This window comes from Coregonus clupeaformis, chromosome 7, assembly GCF_020615455.1.
Source record: "Coregonus clupeaformis isolate EN_2021a chromosome 7, ASM2061545v1, whole genome shotgun sequence".
Classification (NCBI taxonomy): domain Eukaryota; kingdom Metazoa; phylum Chordata; class Actinopteri; order Salmoniformes; family Salmonidae; genus Coregonus; species Coregonus clupeaformis.
In genome coordinates this window covers 41,673,154-41,684,367 of record NC_059198.1, presented here as the reverse complement: position 1 = coordinate 41,684,367, position 11,214 = coordinate 41,673,154, and the positions used below count along the sequence as shown (strand labels likewise).

At 40.9% G+C, this 11,214-nt stretch overlaps 1 protein-coding gene across 1 annotated transcript; it reads right to left on the bottom strand.

Moving 5' to 3' along the window:
- Nucleotides 1-5,904: 5,904 nt before the first annotated feature.
- Nucleotides 5,905-10,340, bottom strand: LOC121570455 (CMRF35-like molecule 3). Its single transcript, XM_041881916.2, has 5 exons — nucleotides 10,078-10,340; nucleotides 7,147-7,485; nucleotides 6,903-7,013; nucleotides 6,728-6,786; nucleotides 5,905-6,629 (listed from the first exon to the last, which is right to left on the bottom strand). Exons 1-5 carry the CDS (start codon nucleotides 10,115-10,117, stop codon nucleotides 6,387-6,389), a joined length of 792 nt encoding a protein of 263 aa, XP_041737850.1. The 5' UTR covers nucleotides 10,118-10,340; the 3' UTR covers nucleotides 5,905-6,386.
- Between the last annotated feature and the right edge of the window lie 874 nt (nucleotides 10,341-11,214).

Here is an 11,214-nt window from a genome sequence, read left to right as displayed (position 1 = left end):
TATATTGGTCACTGCCTTTGCCATTGGAATAGCTGAGAGATCCACCTGGGTGCATGTCACACACTGCAAAAAGGTAAACCCAGCTACACCTGACGAACAAACACAGAGTTAGGAGAAAGAACCGATCACCACTAGGGCTCGGGGTTGGCTCCTTAATCGAAGATTCCCTTACCCTGTCTGATCATCCCTGTGTGAGTTCGATAGAAGGTAAAGCAATGGGTTGGCCTCCGGCGTCTGACATGTTCTCAGGGCGAGGGTGGGGATTCACAGGTCTCCTGACGGTAGGTAGCTGTCTGATTGTGGGGGCCATATTCCTAACACACTCAAACCCTCCTGATCCGCCAGAAGTAGTAGTTAACCTAACACAAGTTGATAAAATAATATCTAGATGTAGGGAAAGGGGAAGTACTAGGGACTGTAGGGAAGGACATCACCTTTTGAGGTCTTTGCGGACCAGTTGGGGAGTTGGGGACTACTGGCTGGTAGTATCGTAAAGGATGGGAGATATATATGTATGTCACCATATACATCCTGAAAGTCTGAATTATGCTAAAACAGGTTACAGACCTGACAAGTGAGATATCCTCTTCAACTGGGGCACCCTATAGAGTAAACATCTCTGAGGGAGGTAGTGAGACCGGGGCTGTGGTGAAGATAGTGCAAACTATAGACCTGAAGGAAGTAGTACAGGTGGAGACGGGGTATAGAGATCCTAACCTGTGGTTGGAATGGATTCAGTATACGGCAAGAACTATGTCTAAAGAGGACTGTTATGCCTGTGGGACAGCCAAACCAAGGTTAACAACTACTCATTCCCCCTTGATAGGCTTTAACTCTCCGTCAGGTTTATCCTCCATGATTAAATTGTTCAAGCCACCTGGGAATGTGGTGAAGGAGTCTTGTAGTAACTTGCACTATCTGTATCCCCTGATAACAAAGTCACCCCGACCTAGGTTGCCTCCGTTTGAAGTTTCAGGGGATTCTTATTATTGTTTTTCTAGGACTAATAAGATAGGATACAGGGTAGGGCATCTTAGCTCCTGCTCCCACACAGAGAATGTCACAACTAAAGAGACCATGACTAATCTCTCCTCTTTGTTGCAGCCAGAGGATTTTAGGAACCAAAACCAGGCCTGTGCTGACATCTGATGGTTGTGTGGTGATAACAGATTGTGAACTCACCTACATACGCAAACAATCAAACGTGTCAGAGACTGGTGAGTTGTCACGTAGAAAGTGGGACCTCCTCCCTAGATCCTTTGATGAAAGGATATATATTGATGGGATAGGAGTACCTCGAGGGGTTCCAGAAGAATTCAAAGCTAGGAATCAGATCGCAGCTGGGTTTGAATCAAGTCTTTTCTGGTGGTCAACAATTAATAAAAACGTAGATTGGATAAATTATATTTACTATAACCAGCAAAGATTTATAAACCACACTCGTGATGCAATAAAGGGATTGGCTGAGCAGACAGCGGCAACTAGCTTAATGGCATGGCAGAATAGAATAGCTTTAGATATGCTTTTGGCTGAGCGGGGCGGAGTTTGTGTTCTGTTTGGATCTATGTGCTGTACTTTCATCTCCAACAATACAGCACCGGACGGGTCCGTGACCAAAGTGCTTCAGGGACTCACCACGCTGGTGAACGAACTGGCTGAGAACTCTGGTATTGATAGCTCCCTAAACGGTTGGTTTGATAACATATTTGGTAATTGGAAAACTATTGTTGTAACTATTTTGGGTGAAGTTATAGCTTCTATGGGTATACTTGTTCTTTGTGGATGTTGTCTTATTCCCTGTGTCCGAGGGTTGGTGAGAAAGGCGATGGAGGAGGTGGTTTCCCAACAGATGGTGAGATACGGCCCAATCCCGGACTCCGACCTAAGGAATGAAGGATATGACCTACCAGGCTTGGTGGAGTGACACCCTAGAGGGTGTCTAAAGGGGGCCAAAATGTACTTCCCTGTTTGTGTTTTATGTTTTAGTAATCTTGTGTTTTGTGTTCTATTAATCCTGTGTTTTATGCTTTATTAATCAAGTTAACCATTGTAAATGTTTGTCTTTCCTTATGTGAAGGTTTGAAGTTCCTGGGTGGCTGGGTAGCCAACCTAGTACAAGTTAGGTGTAGATGGAAGGACTGAAGGCCTATTTATTATCATTATTGCCTATTAATAAAAGTGTGATTCTTTTTGTTTGTATTGTATTTTAATGAGTGACACCCTAAATTTCCCTGACATTTTTTAGTTTGGGTTCACACCCAGTGGGTGTGAAAAGGGGGATTGTGGGGATCTAGATGTGATGCCTAGCTTAGAAAGAATGCATTAATGATTAAACATAATGGGTTTGTACTGTACTGATATAAATTGTTTCACATAACAAGCTGTGATTCATGTGAGGAACGTTAGGGGGTAGGATGAGATAAGAACTTGTGATTCTCACAGACACATACACGAACACTGCCTCTTTGTTAAACTGCGCTCAAGGACGTGTACTGCAAAAAGGTGCTGACTCGAGACGGGTATGATGATAACAATTTATGCCTGGCAACAGTGTGCAACGGTAAAGCGCCAAGGGACTGGGACCAGCCTGTGCGCCAATGATTGGCTGAGTAAGTCTAAACCACGCTCAGTCTCTACTCTGATTGGCCAGCAGGGAGCGGGAACTATCTCTGTCAGAGTATTTGAAGAAGAGCCTGTAACAATGGATCAGTTCTCTGTCTGCCCTGCGTGGTATTTCAGTGAGCCCGTATACGAACCATCATACTTATCATACATACATTTTGCATATAATAAATTTAGCTTGGATTGAATATCTCTTGATTATGTTTTCTCTTATTCCAATACCAGATTGAATTACGCTATTTCTAACACTGTGTTTTGACATTGGGCATAAATGGAAGTATAAAAATTGAACTTTCAACATTCATTTCCAATAGTATTCTACTTATTTCGATAAAAACTGCTGAATGAGTCCAAAAACGTGATGTCATTTATTTTTATGATCTACCAAAAATCATAAAAACGGGGTTGAATTGCCTATAATAAGGAATAAGGATAATAAGGAACATATATTTATTAATAACAAACAAGAAAAAACATGTATCATCTGCTATAACAATAAAGTGACTCAAAAACGACATTCAAATGGCTACAACTTAGCTAGCTAGCTAGTCATCTGACAGGCAAAATGTGGCTAACGGTAGTTGGTTAACTAGCATAAAAATGAGTGCATAAAAAGCTGTACAATTACGAAAATATGACTAAAACACTGATAACTTCGTCAGGAAACATAAGGAAATAAATACTTTGCTAACAGTTCTTGCATTCACGCACAGTGAAAGATAAAACAGTTAGAATAATAATGTTAGAAAACCGGAGATTCTCTGCACAGCCACAGTTCAGGAGCTGAACTTGGGAGTTAGGCTAATAGGCGATATGCACAGGCGAGCATGACGTATTTCCGGTTAAATCTCAGGATGGATGTAAACCTCCGGTTATCGTAGAATGCTGTGCTACCGTATGCTAGCATTGAATGCTTGTCGTCAAAAACATCCGAAACGGTTAATTTTCGTTGTTGTTGTTGTTGTTGTTTATCTTAATGTTTATGTTAATGTTTTAACTTGTAATACTTCGTCTTGACTTATAACACGATGACATGTAAACGTACGAAAGTGTCCTTTCAAAAATGGGATGACAGCTCTTCCAGCCATGACTGCTGTGTGTCGCAATGTACAGTGTCTGCCAGATGCAATTCTTCTGTTCGTTTTTTTGCTTTTCTTGATCCGTCATGATCTCGTATGAACAGTCTGTTGGTTGTAAATGGTAACCGTCCAGTGGCACTTTTGGGAACGGTGGTGCATCCTCATGGATGACAACACTGTCAGGTGGAGGTGGTGGGTGTTGATATGACAGGATACTGCCAGTTTGTACCTTGCCAAAAATGGAGTCCACGAGTGGTTTGTCAGATGTGATGTTCATTCTGCAGATAAGGGGAAGAGAGTCTGGTTCCATGTCAGCAAAGGCAGGTAGTGGTTTGAGGGTTGATGGGTCTGGTAGCTTACCGCTGTAGACCTTGTAAAGTGTAGATCTGGAATAACAATATCAGGAAAAGTAAAGGGTTCACTAGGAAATACACCAGAATCTAACAGCGATTAATAACATTTATTTCGCAACACATTGTAGTCTGCCTATTTAATTGGATTCTGCATACCTAATTCCGCTTGCCGGAGTAGCATCTGGTTTGGGCTTCACTACAACCATGGCATCCACAGGTCCTGGCTTCACTCCCTATTTATTTTGAGATGGTATTAGGAGAGATGCTAGTATGCATGTGACACAACTGTCTGGTATTGAAATGATACAAACCATTGTTCGTGGTTTATGCCACTTCTGCTCTGTTTCAGTGCACGAAAGTACAGGAGGGACGACAGACATGCCACATTCAGAGTAATGGGCAGTCTGATATAGTAATGCAACCAAATGATTGCATATCCCACACCCAGCCACACAGGAATAGTAGCTTTTAACAAGCACAACTGGCTGTGAATCACACAATGTCATCTGAAATACACAGAAGCATAATTTAATGGGTTTTGAAAGACGAGGGTCTACAGCAGCAGGAGTAGGAGCAAAACGTGTTCTTTCTACTTTTTACTGGTGTAAGCAACTTATCTACTGTCTCGTGTCACTTTTGTGCTTTCTGCATCCCTTTCCTACTGTCTTGCACCACTTGGCTATACTGTCTCCCACCACTTACCTATTGTCTTGTGCCATTTACCTACCTTCAAACAGTATTGGCAGAGCAGTAGGTGAGTGGTGCAACATTGTAGCCTAGTACCAATAACAACAGTAGAGTGAAGGTTTTGCTCCTAATTCCTCTTGAAAAGTATAAACATCAAGTACAAAAGCAAGGAAGTTGGGCCATATGTTTAAAAAGAAATAAGTAAAGATGACAGGACAGTTTTTAGTAGAACATCAGCAGTTTGAAGAATAGCTGAGTGGAATATGTCATTGCAGTCATCAAGTCAGGAAAAAGTATTAATCTCATTATTGTTTACATTTCAAACCAAACTCCAATTTGTTTACAACAGACCCAACAACAAAGCATGGCAATTCCCACTCAGCTACCCTGGTCTGTATTAGGCTACCACTGTTCAGCTATCGTGAAAACCACTAAAGTTCTAAAGTGTTCTCTTAGCAATGGCAATCAAAGCTGTGGTAACTTTAAACGAGTAAAACATGTGTTGAACGGAACCTTGAACAAGTTCAACATAACTTTGAACGTATCACTTAATCTAGTCCTACTCTCAGCTGGTGTGGTGGCTTTAGTTTCTTCATTGAGCGGTAGCAGTGGGCTCTCACAGAGAGCCCACTGGAGCTCAGCTGGTAGAGCACGGCGCTTGTAACGCCAAGGTAGTGGGTTCGATCCCCGGGACCACCCATACACACAAAAAAATAAAATAAATAATAATAATAATGTATGCACGCATGACTGTAAGTCGCTTTGAATAAAATCGTCTGCTAAATGGCATATTATTATTATTATTATCTCATTTGTAGCCCTGTTTTTACCTGATACTTTCATAAAAGTACAAACACATGAAGTGAGAGGTATATACACATGATTAAACTTTATTTAAAGCATGATTAACCTGAAGCAGGACGGAGTCATGACTTAAAACACCAAAGCAAGGCTTCTAGCTCAGGCTAGCTAGCATTAGCATATTACCTTCAAAGTTGCAAAGAAAATAAGAAATGTAAAATTTGAAGCCTTTATCCAGTTTGCTACGTGGTGTCGTACTGGATGTCCGGATGACCCTCCGTATATCATTAACAGATACTTTTGGCAACTCCAGCAAACACCTTGTAAACTTCATCTCTGCCATCATAACGGTCTACTGTCACTGTCTAATGTTTTTTTCCGGTAACCGGAAATGCCCAAGCATCCTTACGCCAATGCGGAAGTGATGCGTGCATAGAGCCTATTAACGCTGCAAGCTCATGCTTGCTGTGAAGTCATCTGTCACTCTTAAAGGGACAGGCTTTATTAAAGGTCAATAAAGCAGAAATTAATACAGAACTGTTTTTTCCAATTAACGAAAATGTTGTAATGAATGATGTTGTATTGTACTGGAACAAACTATAATTTAATGGGTTAAGTAAAAGTCCAATAGGCAAAAAGTAGTACAATAGGACTCCAATAGGATTCTGTTAGAGGTGACAAAATCCTATAGGATTGTGAGAATCCTGTGGGATTCTATTGGAAAACTCACTAATCCTATAGGATTTATTTTACTAGGGACATACCTATCCAGGTCAATACATTACCTTCACCATAATTCAAGATATGGAGCACAATATTGGCATGCAATAAGTTCTAGTTTCATTCAGGGGCCAGGGTTTAGGGAGAAGGTATCTTGGTTTGCAAGTCCAGGGTTCAAACTTTGGTAGATAGTGTCTTGGTTTGCAGTTTGAGTTTCAGGATTCAGGCTTTGGTAGATGGTGTCTTGGTTTGCAATTTCAGGATTCAGGCTTTGGTAGATGGTGTCTTGGTTTGCAGTTTCAGGATTCAGGCTTTGGTAGATGGTGTCTTGGTTTGCCATGCTGGGGTTCAGATTTTTGTAGGTTGCCTAAAAATCAGTGTAAATAAGGGGTTGTAAAATAAAGGGTTACAAAAAAATAAATAAATGTATGAAGTATTTTAATGGTTTTTCTATTCTATTCTCACCTCTTTAGTGTTTCCTGTGTTTGGTTTGCTAGACTTCTGTCTGCTGGGAGAGACTGGCCCTGTAGAACACACATAATTATTTATTGCATGTGTGACTGTGTGTGTGTGTGTGTGTGTGTGTGTGTGTGTGCTCGTAAGCATGCGCATATGTATGTGTGTTTCCGTGTGTGAATACCTTGTTCCTTGTTACATTTCCATCTGTAGACTATTAGCAGGCTGACCACTAGCAGCAACACAGCCAGACTCACAGTCCCCAGTGAGATTCTTAAAACTGAGTTACCTGAAACTGAACACGAGAACACAAACCAGTTAGCACATTCAAATATAACGCACAAATGTGAATTAACCTTGATTGGTCTCTAAGTCACTTTTACCATTCACAGAAAATATTGAGCATTGAAATACTCTCACATACAAACCTCTATCCACAGTGAGCCTGACTTGAATCAGCTTATCTAGTCCCCATGATTCCACTCCACACCAGTATGTTCCAGCATCCTCTAGGTTCAGGTTATCAATGGTCACAGTGAAGACTCTTCTCTCTGTGTCGTCATATAGCGCATATCTCCCTTTATAAGTCCATACTGGACTCTGGTTAGGGACCTTTAGGGTTTTAATGAGAATTTCGAATAGGTAGTCTCCTTTTAAGATGTACTTTGGGAATGCCTCAAAGCCCTGTTCATAAGTACAGTTGATGTGAGTGTTTCCTCCCTCCATACCTCTCCATGTGATGAACCCTGACCCCACTGAGACCCCAGCTAAAAAGAAACACACAGAAACACACAAGGTCACACTCAGATTATCAGTAATGTGACTTTGTCTCCAAGGACATCCTCCAAACCATGGTGGTATGACAGAGGGACTTCCATAACAGACATTTACTGTACTTCAGGGTGTCACACTGAAACAAGCAGTGACAGATTCATTTTTTAAAGGAAATATATACAGTATATATTATATATTATTTTTTACTATTTTCTACATTGTAGAATAATAGTGAAGACATCAAAACTATGAAATAACACATATGGAATCATGTAGTAACCAAAAAAGTGTTAAACAAATCAAAATATATTTTATATTTGAGATTCTTCAAATAGCCACCCTTTGCCTTGATGACAGCTTTGGACACTCTTGGCATTCTCTCAACCAGCTTCACCTGGAAAGCTTTTCCAACAGTCTTGAAGGAGTTCCCACATATGCTGAGCGCTGCTTTTCCTTCACTCTGCGGTCCGACTCATCCCAAACCATCTCAATTTGGTTAAGGTCGGGGGATTGTGGAGGCCAGGTCATCTGATGCAGCACTCCATCACTCTCCTTCTTGGTAAAATAGCCTTTACACAGCCTGGAGGTGTGTTGGGTCATTGTCCTGTTGAAAAACTAAGCCCAAACCAGATGGGATGGCGTATCGCTGCAGAATGCTGTGGTAGCCATGCTGGTTACGTGTGCCTTGAATTCTAAATGAATCGCAGACAGTGTCACCAGCAAAGCACTCCCACACCATAACACCTCCTCCTCCATGCTTTACAGTGGGAAATACACATGCGGAGGTCATCCGTTCACCCACACCACGTCTCACAAAGACACAGCGGTTGGAACCAAAAATCTCACATTTTGACTCCAGACCAAAGGACACATTTCCACCAGTCTAATGTCCATTGGTCGTGTTTCTTGGCCCAAGCAAGTCTCTTCTTCTTATTGGTGTCCTTTAGCAGTGGTTTCTTTGCAGCAATTTGACCATGAAGGCCTGATACACACAGTCTCCTCTGAACAGTTGATGTTGTGATGTGTCTGTTACTTGAACTCTGTGAAGCATTTATTTGGGATGCAATTTCTGAGGCTGGTAACTCTAATGAACTTATCCTCTGCAGCAGAGGTAACTCTGGGTCTTCCATTCCTGTGGCGGTCCTCATGAGAGCCAGTTTCATCATAGCGCTTGATGGTTTTTGCGACTGCACTTGAAGAAACTTTCAAAGTTCTTGAAATTGTCCATATTAACTGACCTTCATGTCTTAAAGTAATGATGGACTGTCGTTTCTCTTTGCTTATTTGAGTTGTTCTTGCCATAATATGGACTTGGTCTTTTACCAAATAGGGCTATCTTCTGTATACCCACCTACCTTATCACAACACAACTGATTGGCTCAAACACATTAAGAAGGAAAGAAATTCCACAAATGAACTTTTAAGAAGGCACACCTGTTAATTGAAATGCATTCTGGTTGAGAGAATGCCAAGAGTGTGCAAATATGTCATCAAGGCAAAGGGTGGCTACTTTGAAGAATCTCAAATATAAAATATATGTTGATTTGTTTAAAAAAAAATAGGTTACTACATGATTCCACATGTGTTATTTCATAGTTTTGATGTCTTCACTATTATTCACTATTGTTCTACAATCTACATCAGCAGGTAGCTTAGTGGTTAAGAGCGTTGTGCCAGTAACCGAAAGGTCTCTGGTTCTAATCCCCAAGCCGACTAGGTGAAAAATCTGACGATGTGCCCTTGAGCAAGGCACTTAACCCTAATTGCTCCTGTAATTCGCTGGAGAAGAGCGTCTGCTAAATGACTGTAATGTAAAATAAAAACCCTTGAATGAGTAGGTGTGTCCAAACTTATAAATATTTCCTCCTACTATTCTACAATCTGTGTGGCGCTTCATTGGCCTGGGCTATTGTTTGTTTGAAGACTAGACTGATCTAATTTTGTCAGAGTAGCCACTCATTTTGGTCATTTGTGTCGTATTAAAAAAGATACCACTAATGACTTCTACTTTGTAAATGACGTAGAATTGCATGAAATGCGTCTTTAAAAAAAATTGAAAGTCAGACCCTGCTAACAAATGTTCCCCATGTGTGGAAATCCTAAAAATGCCTCTCCTCATCTATATCCTGAGCCACATCGCAAACATTATTATGGCTTATAAAGGGGCTTTTCTTCAACAGTAAATTTACCACGCGTTGAATTGCATCTTGTTTTTTTGTGTGTGTGGGGCTGTAAAAAAAAATAAAAGCCCCAGGGACTTTGATTTCTTAATCTGGCCCTGGAAACAAGAGTTGAGGAAGCAGAGTTTGTTCTTTTGCAAGGGTCAGAAGCCATTGCACAGAAAAAACGGGAAGCTCTTTATTTTTACATAGCCTATTGTTTCAACTGGTATTTACTTGTTATTCACTAGGAATTATTTGGTATCAATCGGTAGTTTCTGATACATACTCAAAATAATTGAACACAATTGGTAATTAATTACCTGGTATCAAATTATGAATAATGTTGCTTTAACTTATTTTTAAAAAACTATAATGTGATATTATTTAGGCTTTCTGTCACCGTGATGATCAGACAGAACTCACCTGATAGGAGGCAGAGGGAGAGGATCCAAAAATTATTCATCGTGATGAGCTATGTCCCAGTACTTGCCAGTAACTACCGCTAACTCCCTGTTAACAATTATAACTTGTCAGTTCTCACTGATCACACACATACACTGTCCAATCAGTCTGTCTTCTTAAATTATAATCAGTTGAGCAACCTGTCCTCTTCTTTTTCCACTGCATTTTCATTTAGCACTGCCTACTAATACAAAGCACACATACACGCACACACACACACACACACACACAAGGGGTGGGGTCAAAACGTTTTTTTTTTTTGTCAATTCAGAAAGTACACTGAAATTCCAATTTAAATGATCTTCAATGCTTTTGAGGAAAATGTTCAATTGGAATTTGGTTTACTTTCTGAATGTAAATGTAATTGACCCCAACCATGACAGACAGACACACACATTACCACGAGCCCACCCTCCCCAATTAAGGTGCCACCAACCTCCTGTGACCTCCAGACACTAGTCCTACTGAATAACCTTGTCTAGATGTAAGTCTTAACCAACGCTTGCAACCAACTTGACCTCTGTAGGTCTAATCCTAACCCCATTATTATTGCAACCACACACACATTCAGTGTCTGTGGTTGTGGTAATGGGGTTCTAATAGAAGGGAGGAGTGTTAGTGCTTCCAGGAAGTCAGTTCCACATTCATACATGCATCAACATCCTACAGAGAGGGAAAGGGGAAACAAAGTCACATGGGCATTCCTACTCAAAAGACAATAATTTAGTAACAAACTTGTCCCATGTTACAAGAACTTCCAGGTGAGTCTAGGGGCAGCCTTTGATCAGATAGTAATCAGATCAAAGCAGTGGACAGAGCAGCATGTTGTGTAGAGAAAAGACCCTCACCTCAAGCACCAACTCAAACTGTCCTGTTTCTCTGTGTGGTTCTGTAGACCCTGTGTGACACACAACATGTTATACACACTCAGGGAGAGAGAGAGAGAGAGAGAGAGAGAGAGAGTTACTTACCCTGGTTCCTCTTGCTCCTACATCGGTATATTACGATGAGTCACCAAAACAGCCAGACTCACAGACAAAGTGAACACAATGATCACAAGCACAATGTCATATACAGTGGGGAAAAAAAGTATTTAGT

What these genes read in the sequence shown, in the direction of transcription:
- LOC121570455 (XM_041881916.2), bottom strand. Translation starts at nt 10,117, where the DNA reads ATGAATAATTTTTGGATCCTCTCCCTCTGCCTCCTATCAG. An exon ending in GAAATGTAACAAGGAACAAG is followed by an intron (nt 6,787 to 6,902) that starts GTATTCACACAC and finishes TGTGTTCTACAG; the next exon opens with GGCCAGTCTCTCCCAGCAGA. An exon ending in ACACAGGAAACACTAAAGAG is followed by an intron (nt 6,630 to 6,727) that starts GTGAGAATAGAA and finishes ACTGATTTTTAG; the next exon opens with GCAACCTACAAAAATCTGAA.